The 22286-nt window shown below is 41.8% G+C and overlaps 2 protein-coding genes across 3 annotated transcripts in view; one reads left to right on the forward strand and one right to left on the reverse strand.

The window, feature by feature from the left end:
* Window positions 1–1491: 1491 nt before the first annotated feature.
* The window catches only part of MYOM1 (myomesin 1), a 148376-nt gene continuing 127581 nt past the window's right edge, over window positions 1492–22286 (forward strand). Inside the window, exons 1-2 of one of the 2 annotated variants that reach the window (XM_053571704.1) lie at window positions 1492–1750; window positions 6176–6583. In XM_053571704.1, the coding sequence (XP_053427679.1) occupies window positions 6201–6583 (383 nt within the window). In that variant the 5' untranslated portion in view covers window positions 1492–1750; window positions 6176–6200. The remainder of the gene's footprint in view (window positions 1751–6175; window positions 6584–22286) is intronic. The other variant, XM_053571702.1, reaches the window with a different exon arrangement.
* Window positions 21285–22131, reverse strand: LOC128571878 (glyceraldehyde-3-phosphate dehydrogenase-like). The gene has a single exon (XM_053571705.1). It carries the CDS (start codon window positions 22073–22075, stop codon window positions 21716–21718), a length of 360 nt encoding a protein of 119 aa, XP_053427680.1. The 5' UTR covers window positions 22076–22131; the 3' UTR covers window positions 21285–21715.

Genomic DNA, 22286 nt, shown 5'->3' on the forward strand with positions numbered 1-22286 from the left:
ATCTGAGCAGGGTGTGGCACAGTCCCACCACTCACCTACCAGTGCTGCCCCACGGCCGGCTGGTCTCCGCCAGGACCAGACCGTTAACCAGCAGTTCTTCCCCCACCTGCTGTAGGGAGAGGGCTCAGGGGGGTCCCTGGCAGCCTGTGGCTTCTGACACAAGACATTGACTGAATTAGCTTAATTTTTGCTGATACCCAGATATAAGCAGCATTTGAACTAGATGTAATTTTAGATTTAGATCTAGTCCATCTAGTTTAGATCCATTTCATTTAATAACCAGATGAAATTTGGCTTCTGATAAGAGTCCAGGCTCCTGTCCTCTAGCCGTTTCCCACATCGCCCCCCACCCCCATCTCTGTCTCCCTCCCTGTCCCCTCCTCATTACACACACACAGATTTGACAAGAAATGACACCTTGCTGAAACACCTTTCTGGGTAATTTTCCGTATAGTAGAGATTAAGCTCATCAAATGACACTCTTGGGAAGGAGCGTTCCAGACAGGAGCTAGCAGGCAGAAGTGCACTTTTTGGATCAGGAGGATTTATTTTATTCTCCCTCCAAATTGCTCTGCGTAGAACGTTGCTCATCAGCTTATGAGCAAGGCAAGAACAGAGCAGTCACTTTTTGGATTGATAACATAAGTCATCAAGCTGCAAACCAGCTTAGAGATCGTCTAGCTCAAATCCTTTATTTTTTTATTTTTTTGCCGTTTTTGGCCGGGGCTGGGTTTGAACCCGCCACCTCTGGCATATGGGGCCGGTGCCAAACCCTTTATTTTATATGTGAGAAAATGGAGCTGCAGAGAAGTGAAATGACTCTTCAAAGGCATTCAGTGAACAAAAGGATTAGATGGTAAGTGCCTGCCCCATCAAAAAGAAAACACACATCTATCTATATTTTATATTAGGCAATTCAGAGAGAAAAAAGAATACTACAAATTTACAGTTTTCAAAATAGCTCACGGAACAATTTATTTAAGCTTTTCCTTCTATGGAAAGCATCTGCATTGGAGAAATATTCTTAGAAATTGGAAATTCTCAATCCTGGGGCCTGTGTCCGTCATTATGGCCTCCTGTACTTATCTAGATTATCTAGATTCTTTGCACAATAGGTGGGCAATAAGTGATATCATTAGATTTGTTCCCTTCATCTCTTTTACTTCTCTGGCCTCTGGTTAGCCTCAAGTTCTTTTTTTACTTTGTATCTTTTAAATGCACTGTGCATCTGTCATTCACAGCACACCCAGAACCATATCTTGGCATTAAAATGCCATGAAGTCCATTTTGAGAATCAGATTACTACACCTATTTTTAGCTGTCAATCCAAACCACTCTTTCCATTACACTTGAAAATATCTAATGATAAAATGATACTGAAAATAGCTCTAATAACCAAAAAAAAAAGCTCTGTTTGGTTTAATCAGGCCTGACCCATTGACTGTCGTTAAAGTAATTACATTACTAAAGCCACTACCTGCCTGTGTCCCTCTCCTTCCCCTGGCTTGGGACTGCCCTCCCCATTTGCTGCTATATTTATCTGCCTTCTTGGCCATAAAAGGCCAGCTGCGTGGCCCTGACATTCTGCTGCCTGACCACATGCATTATTTTCGCACCAGCCCCCAGGGTCCTGGCTTTTCCCTGCCTCTTAACTTCTTCTTGGATTCAACCCACGTGCAGTTTTCAGTCTGTCATCCATCTCTGCACGGGCATCAGGAGATCTTCACCACCATTCCTCCTTTGGAAACTGGTAAGTGTGAGACTGAGGCAGAGCGTGCAGCTGATAGTTGGTGTGCTCTGCACCACTGCAGGGAAAGTGGTTTCTTTCTATCCTCTGGGCTCAGCGGTTTTCTCAAAGCGATGTCAGAATAGCAGTGAAATAGGAATGTGAAGCTCCAGGAAAGGAAACGAGAACAGTAGAACAGTCTGGCCAGCACAGAAATTCTCTCGGATCACTGTATTCTTAGGAAATTAAGCTGCTGGTCTGGAGCTAGAAGGCGGTCGTATTTGTCTCAGATTGAACCACAAGTGTGAACAAGGTCCTCTTCCCAAGTGTGGTTTGGTTGAAATCTGGAATGGCTAAGGGACAGGAGAGCCTGTTTTCATTACTCCATACGAGTAATGAAAAACAACTCCCTTGTTACAGATGAGACCAAAAGGAGGCAAATTAACTCTGAAGTCACTAGTTGATAATTCAGTGATTTTGCTCTTAGGATACAATGTTGACAAATAAATAAGTAGATAATGATATTCCTAAAAACAATGAAGTAATATTTCAGAGGCAACATAAGGACCCATATAATGACCCTTCTGTGAGTAATTTTCATCAGCTTTTGGCCGTTCATGCCTGTAACAAAAGTATCCTATCAGAATTATAGCTATGGAGTTTATGTTTTTTCCCAAAGTCCCAAATTATTTTCAGAAAGAAAATTTAGGTCTTAAAGAAACAGGAGACACCCAAACCATTCCCCCCCACCTCCCCACCGCCAGCATACTCCACTCTCACGTTTGGGGGATAATCCTTGCTTACTTGGTGAAGAGGAGGTGGTTATACCTTTGTTCCAGAGGTCAGAGCTGTGACAATCAGCTCTGTTAACTTACAGTCAAACCCTGTTTATTTGTAAAATACTATGTATGTGAGTGGAATATTAAGTATTATTAAAAATAAATATATTTGAGGGAATTAGAAATAAAGAGATTAGTAAACAGTACTAGGGCAAGACATTGAAAGTTTTTATTTTGTGAAAATAACAGCATTTCAAATCATCTGATTAGTAATATATAGGAAGGTCTTCTATTATTTATTTGGGAAATCATTCAAATACCATTTGCCAAGTTACAATGTAGTATCTATCGTTACATAAAGTTACCTACTATTTTTATAACTTGCCTAACATAATTCTGTATTATCATATTCTAACCCTTTTGTCATAATTCATGTAATAATTATTCTGTATGTTTTATAACAGAAAAATAGTAGTCTATTTAAGGGTTGAAGCAAAGTTACTTGCTAGTAGCTATTTTTTTCCCTTGGGAAATGCCATGTAGACTGATATCTTCCATGAGTCCTAAGATAAATATTTCTGGAGTGAAGTTTGCTGGATTTCTCTAGGGAATACATGCTGACTTTCAAAATAATTGCAGTAAAAAAAATAAGTGAATGTATCAATAAAAAAATAACAAAATGGTTTAAGTAAAAAGTAGTTTTAAATTTAACAGAAACTATGTTGAGTTTAGAAGGATTCATTCTTCATTTAGAATTTTTTTTTAAAAAACAAGATTTCCAAAAAAAACCAGATTACTTCAAAACTAATTCTGCTTGTAAAATTGAAAAATAACATTTCAATGTATGTGAGGGGGTATAAAAGCATAAAGAAATTCATAAAAGCATTAAGAAATTGGGAGGGGTCTTTCATAAAAGTATTACTCAATTTAAGGTTGTCAATGTGTCTGATAGACTTCCTATCAGTGGACAGATTATTTAAGAAAGCTAAGGCAATGTGAAGTTTCCTTAGGCTAAGCAATCGTATCTTTGACTTAGAATAGAACTGTTAGCTCAAGTTCACAATGCCAACTGCCACACTGGTGACTATCTGACTTCTTTATGTAGAAAGACAAAAAGCCCCCATATTCTTTTTTTTTTTTTTTTTTGCAACCGAATCTCACTCTGTTGCCCAGGTTTAAGTGCCATGGCATCAGCCTCACTCACAGAAACCTCAAACTCCTGAGTTGAAGCAATCCTCCTGCCTCAGCCTCCCTACTAGCTGGGGGGCCCACCATAACGCCTGGGTTATTTTTTAGTAGAGACAGAGTTTTGTTCTTACTCAGGCAGTCCTGACCTCAAGCAGTCCTCCCTCCTTGGCCTGCCAGAGTGCTAGGATTACAGGTGTGAGCCCTTGTGCTCAGCCAAGCCTTCATATTCTTTTTTTTTTTTTAATTAAATCATAGCTGTGTACACTAATGCAATTATGGGGTATAATGTGCTGGTTTTATATACCATTTGAAATATTTTCATCAAACTGGTTAAGCCTTTATATCCTTAATAGAGTACTTTTTTTTTTTTTGTAGAGACAGAGTCTCACTTTATGGCCCTCGGTAGAGTGCCGTGGCCTCACACAGCTCACAGCAACCTCCAACTCCTAGGCTTAAGCGATTCTCTTGCCTCAGCCTCCCGAGTAGCTGGGACTACAGGCGCCCGCCACAACACCTGGCTATTTTTTGTTGCAGTTTGGCCGGGGCCGGGTTTGAACCTGTCACCCTCGGTATATGGGGCCGGCGCCCTACCGACTGAGCCACAGGCGCCGCCCCTTAATAGAGTACTTTTTTCTTTTCTGGTTTGAGACAGCACTCTTTGAAGTGTTTGCGAGATTTGAGATAGCTTGGGTGTAACATTAGCATACTCCAGGCTTCAGTTCTAGGACTTTCTTTTCCCTTTGGAATGGTTTTCATCTGTCTCTTTGCCTTTCAGTCCCCCTCGTGTGCTGTTGAGTGTTAAATATAGACAATTCTCCACACCAGACCTGTGCTCCAGAGCCACGGAGCCAGCCTCCCCCTCAGCATCTCCCTGAGGTCCCGCAGGCATCTCAGCCACAGGGCACCTCAACCCCACCTCCGACATCCCAAACTGATGTTTTCCCATATTCCTCCCTGTCTCAGTTAATAGCAACTTCATTCTTCCAACTGCTTGGGCAAAGATCTTGCAGTCATCTCTTTTTTTTTTTTTTTTTTATACCCTAATTCAGACCTTTTTAGCAAATACTGTTGGTTCTACTTTCAAAGCCTATGCAGGGTCTGACCAACCATTTCTCACACTCCCCGGGCTACTGCTGTCATCTTGGGCCTGGAATACTGGAGTGGTCTTTGTATTAGTTTCCTGGGGCTGCCGTAACAAGGTATTACAGAAACTTATTTCCTTCTAATTCTGGAGGCTGGAAATCCAAGATCAAGTTATCAATAGGGTCAGCCTCTGCTTGGCTCGCAGATGGCTGGCCATCTTCCTGTGACAACAAATGTCCACCCACCCCTTGTTATATACGTATCTGTGTCTTGACTTCCCCTTCTTATGGGGACACCAGTCACCTAGAATTAGGGCTGACGCTAATGACCTAATTTTACTGAATTTCCCCTTTAAAGACCCTGTTTCCAAATATAGTCACATTCTGAGATCCTGGACTTGAGGACTTCAGTATATGAATTTAGGGCGACACAACTCAGCCTGTAATAGCCTTGTAATTGATCTCACTCTTGTCCCAATCTATTCTTCAGGCATCGGCAGCAGTGATTCTCAGCTCAAAGCCTTCCAATGGCTTCTCAGCCCTTTCCGAATAAAACCTGGTCCTTGCTACCACCTATAGGACCTTAGCCTGCCTGCCTCTCCCCCAAACACACCCTTCACCTCTCTGACGCCGCCTCCTATACTTCTCCCTCCCTGTCTCACACCCCCACAGCCTGGCTGGCCGATTTGCGATACCTGAAGGTGTACTCATTCCTCAGCGCCTTCACAGAATCTTCTATCGGGAACCCCCTTCCTCCAGATTCCGTCATGCTTGGGTGTCACACTCCAGGGACGCTATCCCTAATGAGGCTGTTTAGAATTGCATCCTTCACTCTTCCCTGCTTTATTTTACATTATAGTACTTGGCACATTCTAACACACCTCATACTTTATTTTCTTTACTGTCCATCTCCTGCAGTAGAATGGCTCCGTACAAGGCGATCAGGTGGGGACTTTGTTTTGTTTTCTTCTATATTTCCCATGCTGTAATAGTCCTAGGCTTATCGTAGATGCTGCTCACTAATAATTTGCAAACGAGCACCACATCAGTCTCCAGCATTGCATATTCTCCCAAATGAAGCCCCCATCACAATGAAACACCAGAAAATTAGAAACATGTAACATCAAGGGCCTGTAGAATAAAGCACAGCTGCCAAGGTGGACAAACGTTCTAAAGACCTCCCAGATATACGTAGTAAAAGAAGGCGCCGTGACAGGAGGGGCAGGTCTGAGCTACAAAGTTGGCAGTTTTTTTAATACCCAGTTAAGCTGAACTTCACCTTGTTTCCATTGACTTATGGGAAAAGATAAGGCTATTACTTTGTATACATTGGTTTAGATGACTTGTTCAGTGGCCTTTGTTCTTTCCTAGCTCACTGGGAAACTGTTGTTCTCTTGCAGCTTGCCTGGTTCCTCCAAGGGGCACATGATGGCTTTGCCTTTTTATCAGAGGTCTCACCAGCACTATGACCTCAGCTACCGCAACAAGGACCTCCGTACCACCGTGAGCCATTACCAGCAGGAGAAGAAGCAGTCTGCCATCTACACCCATGGCTCCACTGCCTACAGCACCCGTTCCTCGGCCGCGCACCGCCAGGAATCAGAGGCCTTCAGCCAGGCGTCTGCCTCCTCCCACCAGCAGCAGGCCTCTCAGGCCTATAATCTGGGGGCCATGCAGTCCTCCCAGGCCTACAGTCTGGGGGCCATGCAGTCCTCCCAGGCCTACAGTCTGGGGGCCATGCAGTCGTCCCGGGCCTCTGAAGTCAGCCAGAAGACGGCCTCCGCCTATGACTATGGCTACTCTCGTGGGTACGTCCAAACAGTCTTCCAACCTTAGGGAAGAGTCACGTGCTCCAAATACCCCTCCCAAATCACTTCTTAAATATGACAGTCCTACTTTTAATCAGGTGTCGGGAGCAGACTGGTTTGGGGAATCCTGGGGCCCATGTCTGCCTATTTTCTTTACTGTCTCTTTGAGATTCACAAAGAGCTTCATAATCACGCTGGCAACTCTTGCCTGAGTTGCCAACGGTGCTAGTTCTAGAAGCGGGGAAGTTTTGCCACAGGTTACTTTAGAAGGGGCAGGGCCAGAAAATATCAATACTCACAGCAGTTTTCCTGGCTCACAGAATGTTTCCGCCTAGATGAGAAGCCAGTATAAAATTTAACATCCTCAGGTCACAGAGGACTAAACTATAGCAGAGAGATCTTCTATTCTTTTAATATCTGAGAGCCATACTTAAAATTCTGAGCTATTATTTAAGCAGCAGGCATTTTATTTAGCTGGAGCATTTTACAAAAACATGGCCCTATCTCAGACAGGCTAAGAATAATTAGAACAAACCCGTATTCCAACAAATTTAGAGGTATTGGCCCAATGCAATGCGGGAGACCATGTGCTAGACTCCAGGAAAAGAGAGAGTTGTTTTAGGATTCTAGAAAGCGTAGAATTTGATGCAATTCTGGTCTGCAAAGTGAACCCAGGATACTATTTCTGCAGAAACAATAAAGTTAAGATAAATGTGGATGGTCGTATCCAGACATCTCCCTGATTTGGGGCTCCTCATCTGAGATGGGAATCAAGGCTGCTTTTCTGTATCAACAAGCAACTGATTTTTGGTCTTCAGGGTAATGCCTAGTAGAGGAATTATAGGATTGAATGGCAGATCTATTTTTAGATCTCTAAGTGTTCTCCAAACATCTTTCCAAAAGGAATGTATTAATTTGCATTCCCACCAGCAGTGTAGAAGTGTTCCCTTTTCTCCACATCCACGCCAACATCTCTGGTCTTGGCATTTTGTGATGTGGGCTAATCTTACTGGAGTTAGATGATATCTCAAAGTAGTTTTGATTTGCATTTCTCTGGTGATTAAAGATGATGAGCATTTTTTATATGTCTGTAGGCCGTGCGCCTGTCTTCTTCAGAGAAGTTTCTCTTCAAGTCCCTTGCCCAGCCTGTGATGGGGTCACTTGTTATTTTCTTGCTTATACATTTGAGTTCTCTGTGGATTCTGGTTATTAAACCTTTGTCGGAGACATAACCTGCAAATATCTTCTCCCATTCTGAGGGCTGTTTGCTTGCTTTCCTTACTGTGTTCTTGGCTGTGCAGAAGCTTTTTAGTTTGATCAGGTCCCAGTAGTGTATTTTTGAAGCTGCTTCAGTTGCCCGTGGGGTCCTCCTCATAAAATACTCGCCCAGACCGATTTCTTCAAGGGTTTTCCCTGCACTCTCTTCTAGTATGTATATAGTTTCATGTCTTAAGTTTAAATCTTTTATCCAGTGAGAGTCTATCTTAGTTAATGGTGAAAGGTGTGGGTCCAGTTTCAGTCTTCTACAGGTTGCCAGCCAGTTCACCCAGCACCATTTGTTAAATAGGCCAAAAATCACATCATAACAAAGATATTTGTACCAGAATGTTTATTGCAGCCCAATTCATAATTGCTAAGTCATGGAAAAAGCCCAAGTGCCCATTGATCCATGAATGGATTAATAAATTGTGGTACATGTACACCATGGAATATTATGCAGCCTTAAAGAAAGATGGAGACTTTACCTTTTTCATGTTTACATGGATGGAGCTGAAACATATTCTTCTTAGTAAAGTATCTCAAGAATGGAAGAAAAAGTATCCAATGTACTCAGTCCTACTATGAAACTAATTTATGGCTTTCACATGAAAGCTATAAGCCAGTTATAACCTAAGAATAGGGGGAACGGGGAAAGGGAGGAGAGGGAGGGGGGAGGTGGGCAGAGGGAGGGTGATTGGTGGGATTACACCTGCGGTGCATCTTGTAAGGGTATATGTGAAACTTAGTAAATGTAGAATGTAAATGTCTTAACACAATAACTAAGAAAATGCCAGGAAGGCTATGTTAACCAGTGTGATGAAAATGTGTCAAACGGTCTATAAAACCAGTGTATGGTGCCCCACGATCGCATTAATGTACACAGCTATGATTTAATAATCAAAAAAAAAAAGCAACTGAGGTCCTCCAGGCAAGAGTGAGATGTTTCATTCTTACTGATAAAAGTTTAAACAGCAGACTTACTGATAGTCTTTGATGTAAGAGAAGAAATTTTCTCAGTGAGTCTGTAGTTACTCAAAAAGGGAGGCTAGGGCAGTGCCTGTGGCTCAAAGGAGTGGGGCGCTGGCCCCATATGCCGGAGGTATGGGTTCAAACCCAGCCCCAGCCAAAAGCTGCAAAAAAAAAAAAAAAAGAGGCTACCATGAACTTCAGAGAAGCAATGTATCCAGGAGAAATGTTTCCTGTTAGCTTTGCTGCTGGCTTTGCTATGAAGATGCATAATGAAATGCTGGGTGGATAGTGCCTTTCTCAGACCAAGACAGTTTTTATTTTCTCAATATTCAGAATGAAATAATTCATAGAGATTAAAAAAATACTTGCAAGATATATGTGACTTTTGTGAAAAATCTATCTACAGCCCACAGAAGGACTTGCTGATTTTCAAAATGTGGACATTTCTGGTTTGTGTGGTAAATAAGCACCTGCTGCTTCTTTTTTTTTTTGAACTTTTTTTTTTTTTTTTGTGGTTTTTGGCCGGGGCTGGGTTTGAACTCACCACCTCCAGCATATGGGACTGGCACCCTACTCCTCGAGCCATAGGCACCGCCAGCACCTGCTGCTTCTAATCCTCTTCTCCAAAGCAACTGGAATAGGTTGCATTTTTTGCTATGAATGTAATATAATTTTAAGTCTCACAAAGTTTGAGTCCACAAAATATCTGGTAGGGCAACTGGAAAAGGTGCTTATTTCTGGAAATCTAAAACGTTATTGAGGAAAATAGTACAGTGGTTTGTAGGAATAGAAGGTTTCTAAGGTTTCTAAGGGCAAAATCCCTAAATCCCTGTTGGGTTTGAGCAGCACCATGATTTTGTCAGTGACAATGATCTCCTGGGAGCTTCTGCTAGATTGAGTAACACGGCCAGAGTCTGCTGGGGTTTGCCTGGAATGTATGATGGTAACATTCTGAAATTCCATTTTAAATGGAACAGGATTGTTTTGCAATCTCAATTTCATAGGTTATATGCTGCCATGGGATATTCATAAGGATTTTATGTTGTCTATAAACATGAAAATATTATCACTGAGGTGCATTTGTTTCTTTTAGCGCTTGCTTCAAGGAAAAGTTGGAAGGAATTAATGTCATGTGTATGTGACAGCATCATCATTTTGTTCCCCTGAAAAATATTCCATAGATACGTTTGAGAGCCTCATTTTAGGCTGGGCATGGTGGCACACACCCGTCGTCCCAGTTACTCAGGAGGCTGAGGAAGGAAGATCACTTGAGCTCAGGAGTTGGAGGATGCAGTGAGCTAGGCTGAGGCCCCTGCACACTAGCTGGGTGACAGAGCAAGACTCTATCAAAAAGACAAAAAGTCTCTCATTTAGGAAAGTAGCTGTCTTATAATAAAGAATAGAGAAAGACTATAATTTAAATATCCATTTTTCTGGACCGTCTGTGCTGGGTCTATAGAAGAGGGGTGTCTTCATTATCATATGGCTGTTACCTTAACTCCTCTGTGCTTATTTCCCCAATGCTGTAGAATCTGAAGAATTTTATAAATTTGTATTTTTAAATGATTTTTATTTCTTCAACTCTATTCTTTCATGTTGTATTAAAATTATTTAAATTTTATACAAATCCTTTTTTAACCATATATGTAATATTCACATTACATAGTCATTATTTATTCATAACCTGATATATCAAATGTTGGTGTAATTGAACCTTTGAGTGTATTTTATTCAGAAAACATTTGCTCTATAGAATCTTTGAAAGACTTAGCCCTTTTAGCTAGCTAGGGTGTTAGGTGATAACTTCTTTAGAGGGAATGGAATTATAATTTTTTTTCTGTATTCAATCTTGCTCCTTTCTACTATAAGTATGTTTATGTAACTAGGTATTTATTAATGGCTGACTGTGTTTCAACAATTCAAACTTCTTGGTAAAAACATGTTGACCCAGAAACAGGAGGGGGAAGAAAATGCCAATATTGCCAATGTAGTACAATGTGAAAGATAAAGAAAGCCAACTCAACCCTGGAGGTCCGCAGATACTTTTGTCTTTACAGAAAGAAAAAAGAAGGTGGCACCTGTGGCTCAAGGAGTAGGGCGCCAGCCCCATATACTGGAGGTGGTGGGTTCAAACTCGGCCCCGGCCAAAAACTGCAAAAGAAAAAGAAACTTAGAACTAACAGGTGCAGATAATATTTTGAACACTTCAAAGTCTTCATAATTCCTTTACATTGTGCTTTACCTCAAAATCAAACAAGTTTTCCCTGCTAAATGAAGTAACTCTCTGTGGATTGTGAACAGTGTTGTCGATTGAAACCCTTGAGCTTGGAAACCTTCATGGAGTGTATGTAAGCACTAGGCTTAGTCTATTTTTAGCCTCTGCTTTGTAGTTAGATGTCCGGTGTTTAGTGGAAACTGTGGAGATTTATATGTGCTCAGGGATTGGCTGACCTTAGCGAGTCTTAGGAACAATGGTTGAAACACAGATCAGTTACCGATTGTAATGAGCCATGGGTTATAAAATAAATTCTGGAAGGGTTATTCCAGATGCCTTTTTTCTCGGTCATGGTAAGAAAAGAAAAAAAAAAAACTAAAGGAAGTAGTTCAGGCAAGCAAAAACTCTTAGAATGGCAAGGTTATTGTTTTATGTTAATAATCAACAAATATTACCAGGATTAGAGGAGAAATGGCACTAATGACCATTTTGTGAACGTTGCGCAAGGCTTCTTAATTTCTGTCCATGAATGGGTTTCTGTAGAGTCTTGGACAATCTGAAATTATGTGCATAAATATTCACAGATGAGAATTTTTCTGGAGTGAGGGACTGTAGATTTCATCAGATTCTCAGAGAACTCCAGGACACAACGTATGTCAGAACCACTGCTTTGGAAAGTCTACAGGTGAACACCAGATAGGCCAGTGTGTGACCTAGGGACCTCTTTCCTAATGCCAATATTACAAGGACTTGGGATGAAATAAGGCAGATGTTTATAGAAAATGTGATGTTATGAAAAGCAAAGAATTCTTTTGAGTAAGCTGGACTCTCTTCCATTCTTTTGAGTAAGCTGGACTGCACTTTACAATGGAAATTATAAAAGAGATATTTTGTTATATTTGATAAGTAAGAATGAATAACTTTCAAAAACCAGAGAATAACAGAGCAGATTTCTTGGATGATGGGAGAATTTAGAATTGTCTTTCAACCTTCCGTGGTAATAGTAAACATTTAATTGTCTTGTCCTTAACAAATTAAAATCCAGCCCTTATGATGTAGTTCAACATTGCATCCTCTGTACCAAAAGTCTTTACAACAACTCTGAACAGTTATTATCTGAACAGAAGTTATTATCCTCATGTCACAAATGAGAAGACCAGAGGCCAAGAAGATTCAATGGCTTTTCTCCATCACACTAAGAAGTGGCAGCGATTTGAGCCTGCATCCTACCCCCGACGTCCCTCCCTTCCTGCAGGCGCAGACGCCAGCAAAAGTCAGCAGCTCCCCTTGCCCACACTGCCACCAGAGTTTTCTGGAGGCATCCATACATAGTTTAGCATTATGCTTCCTTTTATTTATAATCCTCATAGAGAAACTACTACCAAAATAACCAAGATTTAGAACAGGGAACAACGGACAGAAGGGCCCAGATTCTAAGAAAGACAATCTGAGCAGTGTTCCGGAACTCCGTGCCTGGAACCAAACAAACACTCTAACTCTCCATTTAGAATCAAACTTAGAGATTTCCAAAGGATTCTAAGTGACACCAGTTTGCGGATGAGAACACTGTGGCTTGAGGGACTCTCCCGGAGCCCCCTCACTTTAAATCTTGCTTCTCACCTGCACACACGTCATGTTGATCCCCTCCGCCTGCCCCCCCAACGGTGCCCACATCGTACCCGCTTTGAAACTAATAACTAGAGTTTGGGAAGACCACGCTAACATTCAGATGGAGGATACCAGTGCTAAAAATAGGGACCACTGAACACAGCAGGGACGGGGGTGGGGGCAGGTGTGAACCTGAAAACCTGTTCTATCTCCCACCCCAATATACTGCTGAAGAAATCAAATATTTTTATGGACATTTTTATGTCAGGGCCTTGGTTCTTGGCTTGGGATTAATGTTGACTTTCTATGTGTTCGTTTCTGTAAAATGACGAAACTGATTGCCCCTCACGCTGTAAGGCCTAGAAGAGGCAATCGTGTGAGATGTGGGCTGTTTAGTGTCACAGTGGGCATGTGGGGGGACACTCAGTGAGGTTAGGTGTCCTTATTCATTCGCTCAGTAAATATTGGTGAGTGCTTTGTGGGTGCTAAGCGCTACTCTAGGTGGTTGGGATCAATTGCTGAACAGTAATTCACAATGTCACAATCTATTGGACTATATTGTATTAAGTAGAATTATTATGCCAGAGGTAATAAATGTTATGGAAGCAATAAAAAAACAGAGTCATGTGAGAGAGATATGGTAGATGGGAGAGAGGTGCAGTTGAGAATTCTTAAGAGGGCTGCCAGGCCTCAGGAGAAGGCGATAGATATTTGAGCACAGACAGGAAGTAGCCCAAGGAGTTGGCCATGAGGGCGTCTAGGGGGAAGGTACACCAGGCGTCAGGACCAGCCACTGCAAGCCCTTGTGGCAGGGAACAGCACTGAGGCCAGCGTGAGGGAATGGGGGAGTGACGGGAAGCCTGGGTGGGAAGAAGTCAGAACACTGATGCCCGGAGCAGCGCCTATCACAGAGGCCCTGTGGGCCATTGGAGGGAGTCTTTTATTCTGAGTGAAAGGGGGAACTGTGACAGTTTTGAGCTGAGAAGTGACATGATCGGACTTAAGTCGTAACAGGATCACTGTGGCTGTTGTGTGGGATTAGACTATGAAACAAGTGCAGAAGCAAGACCCCTACTTAGGAAGCTAATGCACAGTCCACCCAGGCCAGGTGTGCTATGAAGAAGGGCGTCGCGAGCTGTGGCCCGATGTTTGAATCAGTTAGTTATCACTGAATTCTTATCTCCACTAGACTCCTTACAGAGCTCCTGGGCACCCTTACCCGTGGAGTTTTGAAGCTGAAAAAAGTTCTGTGTAGCTTTGTTGTACATACACCTTCTCCTGCATGAGGCTCTTTTTAGGTAGTATGATGATGGTAGGACCATTTACTTATTTTCCATTTCCCAAGATTTCATGTCATGTTTCAGAAATACCTTATTCTGTTGTTAATATTTATCTTGTATTTAGTAAGAAAAGCATCTTGAAATAGCCATAGTCGGGTGGCGCTTCAAGGCCATCTGGTGATTAAAGTGGCTGAATCTGAATTACAAAAACAATGTGAGCTCATAGACTGCTATGGGAAATGAAATTTGCTTAGAAAACCGCTGGTACGCCAAGGTTTTGCATTCTTACCGTAGTTCCTGGGTATTATAAATCAACAAAATATTCTGGGGTTTGTCTTCCAGTATTTAAGTACAAACAGAATGATGAGTCACATTACTCCCTGTATGGTAGGAGATTGGAGGAAAATCTACTGAAAACAGAAATCTAATACAAGACCATTGCATTATGTTCTAAATCCCGAAGACCAACCCTAAATCCAAGGAGAGTGCTCCTCTCCGTTCAGGTTACTGAACGAATGAATAACACCTAACTTCCCTGAGCATCTCCCACGCGCCCGCCAGGACACTTTGCCTCCTACATCTTACGTACATGGTTATCTCTTCTAGGCCTTCCAGCAGGAAGGACAATCATGTTCCTCATTTTACAGAAATGGATATGTAGAAAGTCAACATTAATCCCAAGCCAGGAGCTGAGGCCCTGACATAAAAATGTCCACAAACAGTAGATTACTTGGTTTCTTTGGTAACATTTTTTAATGGCCTGTTGGGGTGGGAGATGAAACAAGTTTTCAGATCTACCCCTGCCCCCTGGCACCTGCTGTTTAGTAGTCTCTATTTTTAGGTACCAGTCGCCTGCTCCTGTTTTCTCAACTATAAATCTAGGAGAGTCCTAGAGCTAGGAGTGTCACTTCTGGTACCAAGTGGTATATACCAAGTTTATATAACTGCCTATTTATGATCCACAGAACTGTGGAGTATTAAAGCAAGAAGGGACCAAAAGTTCACCTAATGAAGCCCTTCCCTTCACAGATAGACTGGAGCCCAGAAAGGCACGATTCATTGTTTGTTTCCTGTGTTTGACTTTACATTGAAAACATTATCTGTCAGCCTCTTATGCAGATTAAATCAAGTTTAGAGGATACAAGACACCCCCAGAATGGCATTACTCTTCCCTCGGCAAGTGAACCGGGTCATGAGAAGGAAGGCATGTCCTCTCCTTGAGTGGGAGTAGGAGGTCAGCCAAAGGTGGAGGAAGGACAAAGCGGTTACCTCACTGGGCTTGGAGTTTGAAATGGTAGCTCTGTCCCTGAAGGGCCTTGGCCTCCACAAAGTCAGTGAATCCCCTACAGGGTCCTGGAGATGGAAGAGATGGGACTTCAGATACTGGAAGTGGCTGAGTGGAGCCAAGGCAGCCAGGAGGAGCTGACCATTCATTAAACCAGGGCCTCTTTCTCTCTTCTGATGAACAGCTGAGCATTTGGCATATAGGTAACAGTGCTCAGCTGTCAATATTCATAAAGACACAGTTTTAAGAGAATATTGTTAGAATAATATTAAACACATTCAGCTCTTTTGTGGCCATTCAGTGAGGTCAAATGGCAATACATAGATAAGTCAGCAATAAAAACAGAGATTTTACTTTTAAGCATTAGTACATACCGGTTGGTCTTCCTGGGATATGGTACCCATCTTTCCATGTCCATCTCTTCCACAAGGGATTCCCTAATAACCCCAGTCAGAAATTCTCTTTCAAGGCCGTGAATTCAAATTTTGTTCACACTGGTCTTTCCACTTACTCGCCTTCCTTCCTCGTGTTCCCCCATTCTTTCTTCCTTGACTGGTACACTTACTTCCATACTAGAGTGTAAAGCTCTCAAAAACCAAGAGTTTCAAGTTTATCTTCACATCCTCCTCCCAGCCCACTGTCAAGCACAGCATTTTGCACATGGTGGATGCTCAGTAAGATTTTTGTTGAATACATAAAATTGCTATAGAAAGTTAAGAAATAAACCTGGGAAGATTTCAGTGGTACTGTAACATATAACACGGTCTGAAAGGTGACTGTTCAATAATGCTTAAAATCAACTTTCTCCTGTGCTTTCTAAAATATCAGCAGCATCGTAGGCTAAGTTGACGTTTAACTTTTTAAGAAACGAATCAGCTGTTTTCCGAAGTGTCTGTATCATTTTACATTTTCACAGTGAATATCTGGTTTATCCACATCTTTGCCAACATTCTTTTTTTTCTGTCTTATTTATTATAGCCATTGGAGTAGGTATATCATGACTAATGATGCTGATTTTCTTTTCATGTGCTTATTAGCCATTTGTAGATCTTCTTTGATGAAATACCTATTCAAATATTTTGCCCATTTTTGGTGGGAGGAAATACAGGGTCTTGCTCTGCTGCCTGGGCTAGAGTGCAGTGCCATTATCATAGCTCACAGCGACCTCAAACTGCTGGGCTTAAAGGATCCTCCTACCTCAGCCTCCTGAGTAGCTGGAACTACAGGGGTATGCCACCATTCTTGACTATTTTTTCTAAATTCTGTAGAGAAGGGATCTTGTTATGTTGCCAGGTTGGTGTCAAACTCCTGACCTCAAGCAACCTTCCTGCCTCGGCCTCCCAAAGTGCTAGAATTATAGTGTGAGCCACCAGGCCCAGCCTCATTTTTAAATTGCATTTTTTAAAAAAATAAAAATCAGGCGGTGCTTGTGGCTCAGTCGGTAAGGCGCCGGCCCCATATACCGAGGGTGGCGGGTTCAAACCCGGCCCCGGCCAAACTGCAACCAAAAAATGGCCGGGCATTGTGGCGGGTGCCTGTGGTCCCAGCTACTCGGGAGGCTGAGGCAAGAGAATCGCTTGGGCCCAGGAGTTGGAGGTTGCTGTGAGCTGTGTGAGGCCACGGCACTCTACCGAGGGCCATAAAGTGAGACTCTGTCTCTACAAAAATAAATAAATAAATAAATAAAAAAAATAAAAATCAATAGGGCAGCACCTGAGGCTCAAAGGAGTAGGGCCCCAGTCCCATATGCTGGAGGTGGTGGGTTCAAACCCAGCCCCGGCCAAAAACTGCAAATAAATAAATAAATAATAAAAAATAAATAAATAAATTGGACTTCTTTTCTTGTTAACACTGAGTTATCATAGTCATTTAAATAATTAGGACACAGGTCCTTTATCAGGTGTGTGTGCAGCTGTTTTCTCTCGTTCTGGGCCTTGTCTTTTCAATCTCTTCACAGTGTCTTTCAAGCATCAGAACTTTTTACTTTTCATCTTGTTTTTGTTTTCAAATCATGCTTCTGGTGATACATCTCAAAATTCTTTGGCTGAGTCAACACCTCAGAGAGTTTCTCTTATTTTTTCTTCTAAGAGTTTTGTCATTTTAGCTCTTCTATTTAGAACTGTTATGCCTTTTGAATTAATTTTTCTGTATGATGTTGAGTAAAGTTCTAAATTCGTCCTTTCATAAATGGATGTACAGAGAACAATTGCCCTGGCACGATTATTGAAAAGATTATCCTTTTCCTCATTAAATACCTTGACACCTTTAACAAAAATCAATTGATCATCGTGTAACTATGGATTTATTTCTGGAATCTTAATTCTTTTCCATTGATCTATATGCTTGTCCTATGCCATTATTACACTGTTACTGTTACTTTATAAAAAGTTTTGAAATTGGTGACTGTAAGTCCTCAAACTTAGTTCTTTTATATATTTTTCATTTATTTATTTATTTATTTTTGCCTATGCAGTTCCTTCCTATTCCATATAAATTTTAGAATCACTTTGTCAATTTCTACCAAAAAATACTCTTCTGGGGTTTTGATAAGGATCGTTTTAACTATCAATAAATTCTGAAAAATATGCCATCTTAACAATATTGAATCTTCTAATTTGTGAACAAGGAATATTTATTATTTATTTATTTATTTAGATCTTCTTTCATTTATCACAATAATGTTTTGTAATTTACTTTCTTCCTTATTTATTTGTTTATTTTTGAGATAGAGTTTTGCTCTGTCGTCTGGACTAGAGTACCCTGGCCTCAGCCTAGCTCAAATTCCTTAGTCAATCCTCTTGCCTTAGCCTCCTGATTGGCTGGTACTAGAGACACACGCCACCATGCCTGACCTATAATTTTCAATATAAAAATGTCAGACTTGGCTCAGTGCCTGTAGTTAAGTGGTTAGAACAGCAGCCACATACACTGGGGCTGGCAGGTTCAAACCCAGCCCGGGCCTGCTAAACAACAATGACAACTGCAAAAAAAAAAAATAGCTGGGCGTTGTAGCCGGTGCCTGTAGTCCCAGCTACTCAGGAGGCTGAAACAAGAGAATCGCTTAAGCCCGAGAATCGCTTAAGCCCAAGAGTTGGAGGTTGCTGTGAGCTGTGACTTCACGGCACTCTACCAAGGGCGACATAATGAGACTCTGTCTCTTAATAAATAAATAAATAATTACATGAATGTCAGACTTCTTTGTGAAAGTTATTCCTAATATTTTATTGTTTTTGATGCTATTGTTAATGGCATCTTAATTTTATTTTTGTATTTTCACTGCTTGTATATAGAAGTAGAATTGATTTTTGTGTTTAGATTTTGGATCCTATTGAACTGCCCTGACAAATGGACGAAGGAGTGTAAGGCAAAAACTAGAGTAAAGGCCCCCAGAACTTTGTGAAGGAGCAGGCTTAGCTGAAATAGTGGTAATAATCAGCCGTGCCTCTCTGTTTGCTTGCTGATAATCATTGTTCCCTCTGCATCTTTTCCCTGGAGTAGTTTTTTTTTTGTTGTTGTTGCAGTTTGGCCGGGCTGGGTTTGAACCCGCCACCCTCGGCATATGGGGCCGGTGCCCTACTCACTGAGCCACAGGCGCCACCCTCTGGAGTAGTTTTTGAGCTATCTTCCAGGTCCTGCAGGCCACTCATGGACTCACCCAGACCAAGGAACTGACTCAACTGGTCTTGGACCCTCCACCCAAGGTCTTGCATTCCAGTCACTGACTCAAGTAGGCAGCAGACCGTTCCAAAGGACTGGTGGTTTTGCCCCCAAACAAGCCAATTAGCAGACCCTGATTGCCTAATCCTCTGCCTACCAAACTGTCATTCAAAACCCCATCTCCCCAATTCTCAGGGAGGCAGATTTGAGAAATTCCCCCAGCTTAGTGCCATGATGAATAAACCCTTTCCCCGGTGTAAACACAGCTGTTTCTGAATACTTCCTGGCTTTCCCTGGGGCAGCAGGCAGATGACCCTGGCTGGGCGGTGACCTTACTGAACCTATTTATTGGCACTAACATTTTTTAGTGTATGTATTCCTTAGGATTTTCTACATACAGAATTATATCACCTGTAATGAAAGGTAGATTGACTTCTTTTCAATTTTTTTTTAACTAATTGCCCTGACTGGACCTCAAGTACAATGTTGAATAGAAGTGGCAATAGCCTTGCTTCAATCTTAGGAGGAAGGCCTTCCATTTTTTTTTGCCATTAAGTAGGACATTAGCTGTAGATTTTCATAAAAGGCCTTTATCAGGTTGAGCAAGTTTCCTTCTATTTCTATTATATTGAGAATTTTTAATATGAATGAATGCTGAATTTTGTCAGAAGCTTTTTCTACATCTGTTAAGTTGATACTGTGGTTTTTGTTCTTTATTCTATTAATACGGCATATTACACTCATTGGTTTTCAAATGTTAAATCAACCTTGCATTCCTGGGATAATCTTCCCTTGGTTTTATATGTTGCTGGATTCCATTTGTTAATATCTTGTGAAGGATTTTTGCACCTGTATTCATATGGGATATTGGTCTGTAGTTTTCTTTTATTGTAATGTTTTTGTTTGGGCTTTGATAGCAGGTAATACTGACTTTATAGAGTGAGTTACAAGGTGTTCCCATCTCTGATTTTGAAAAAAATTTGTAATGATTTATGTTGTATCTTCTTTAAATATTAGATAAAATTCATCCATGAAGCCATCTGGGCGTGGGCTTTTCATTGTGAGAAAATTTTAAATTGCTAATTCCTTCACATTCTTTACTTGTTTTTGGTCTTTCATACTTTATGTGTCTTATTGAGTTAGTTTTGGACATTTTTTTCATTTTATCTATCAAATTTGTTGTCATAAAGCATCTATACTATTTTCTTATGAGCCTCTTAATTTCTGTAAGGTTTTTGGTGATGTCTCTTCCTTCATTCTTGATTTTAATAATTTGTGTCTTCTATTTTTCATGGTCAGTCTAGGGAAAGGCTTACTAATGTTCTTGATCTTCTTGGAGAACCAACATTTGTTTCATTGATTTAATCTATTGGTTATTCTGTTTTCTATTTCATTGAATTTCATTCTAATCTTTATTATGTCTTTCTTCTGCTTGTTTTGTATTTATTCTTTTTTTTTTTTTTTTTTGCTGTCTTTGGCCGGGGCTGGGTTTGAACCCGCCACCTCCAGCGTATGGGGCCAGCACCCTACTCCTTTGAGCCACACGCGCCACCCTGCATTTATTCTTTTTTCTTGCTTTTTTTTTTTTTGAGACAGAGTCTCACTATGTCACCCTTGGTAGAGTGCTGTGGCGTCACAGTTCACAGCAACCTCCAACTCTTGGGCTTAAGTGATTCTCCTGCCTCCTGAGTAGCTGGGACTACAGGTGCCCACCACAACGCCCAGCTATTTTTTGGTTGTAGTTGTCATTGTTGTTTGGCAGGCCCAGGCTGGGTTCAAACCTGCCAAGTCCGGTGTATGTGGCTGGCGTCCTAGCCCCTGAGCTACAGGTGCCAAGCCTTATTCTCTTTTCTAGCTTCTTATACTAGAAGTTTGAATTATTAGTTTGAGACCTTTCCTCTTTTCTGATATAGACACTAAAAACTGTAAACTTCCCTCTAAGCACCGCTTTAGCTTGTGTCCCATAAACTTTAATATGTTGTGCTTTTGCTTTTATGTGGTTGAAAACATTCTCTGATTTCCATTGTGATTTCCTCTTTGACTAATAGGCTGCTTAGAAATAAGTTATTTATTCCTGAGATTTGAGGATTTTCTAAATTTCTTCCTGTTGTAGATTCTTATTTCATTCTTCCCTTGTTAGGGAATATATTTTCTATTATTCCAATCCTTTTAAGTTGATTGAGATTGATTTGTGTATTAGGATGTGAATTCTCCTTGAGAATGTTGAAAAGACTAGGTACTCTGTTGTCCTTGGATGAAGTAGTCTAGACAAGTCAGTAAGGTCAAGCTGATTGATAGTGTTCAAGTTCAAGTCTCCTATATTCCTGCTGATTTCTTTCTTTCCTTTTTTTGAATTTGGGGAACTTTATTGTTGTTACATGACAACTCTTGTTCTTGAGGGGGTCTGGTGTGAAAACTATCGAGGGGAGATTCTCATTGATGTGGGGGACTGAGTAGGCAGGGGCACCCCAGCAGCTAAGGGCCTTTCTCTTCCTCTCGTGCTCTGTCTGGGGCTTGTGGTCTGGGGGTTACTTAATCCTTGGAGGCCATGTGGGCCATAAGATCCACCACCCTGTTGCTGTAGCCAAATTCATTATCATACCAGGCAATGAGTTTGACAAAGTGGTTGTTGAGGGCAATGCCAGCCACAGCATCAAAGGTAGAAGAATGGGTGTCACCGTTGAAGTCAGAGGAGACGACCTGGTGCTCGGTGTAACCCAGGATGCCCTTGAGGGGGCCCTGCTTCACCACCTTCTTGATATCATCGTATTTGGCAGCCTTCTCTAGACGGCAGGTGAGATCCACGACCAACACATTGGCAGTGGGGACCTGTAAGGCCATGCCAGTAAGCTTCCCATTTAGGTCAGGAATGACCTTGCCCACAGCCTTGGCTGTGCCAGTTGAGGCAGGGATGATGTTCTGAGAGCCCTGTGACCATCAAGCCACAACTTCCCAGAGGGGCCATCCACAGTCTTCTGGGTGGCAATGATGGCATGGACTGTGGTCATGAGTCCCTCCATGATGCCGATGTTGTCATGCATGACATTGGCCAAGGGGGCTAAGCAGTTGGTGGTGCAGGAGGCAGTGCTGACAATGCCGAGGCTGTTTTCGTACTTCTCATGGTTCACACCCATCACAAACATGGGGGCATCAGCAGAAGGGACAGAGATGATGACCCTTTTGGCACCCCCCTGTAGGTGAGCCCCAGCCTTCTCCATGGTGGTGAAGACACCAGTGGACTCCACAACATACTCTGCGCCTGCCTCACCCCATTAGATTTGGTGGGATCTCGCTCCTGGAACATGATTATGGGATTTCCATTGATGACAACTTTCCCGTTCTCAGCCTTGACTGTGCCATGGAATTTGCCATGTAGTTAAGGTCAATGAAGGGGTCATGGATGGCAACAATATCCACTTTTCCAGAGTT

The sequence above is a fragment of the Nycticebus coucang genome, chromosome 19 (genome assembly GCF_027406575.1).
Source record: "Nycticebus coucang isolate mNycCou1 chromosome 19, mNycCou1.pri, whole genome shotgun sequence".
Lineage (NCBI taxonomy): Eukaryota > Metazoa > Chordata > Mammalia > Primates > Lorisidae > Nycticebus > Nycticebus coucang.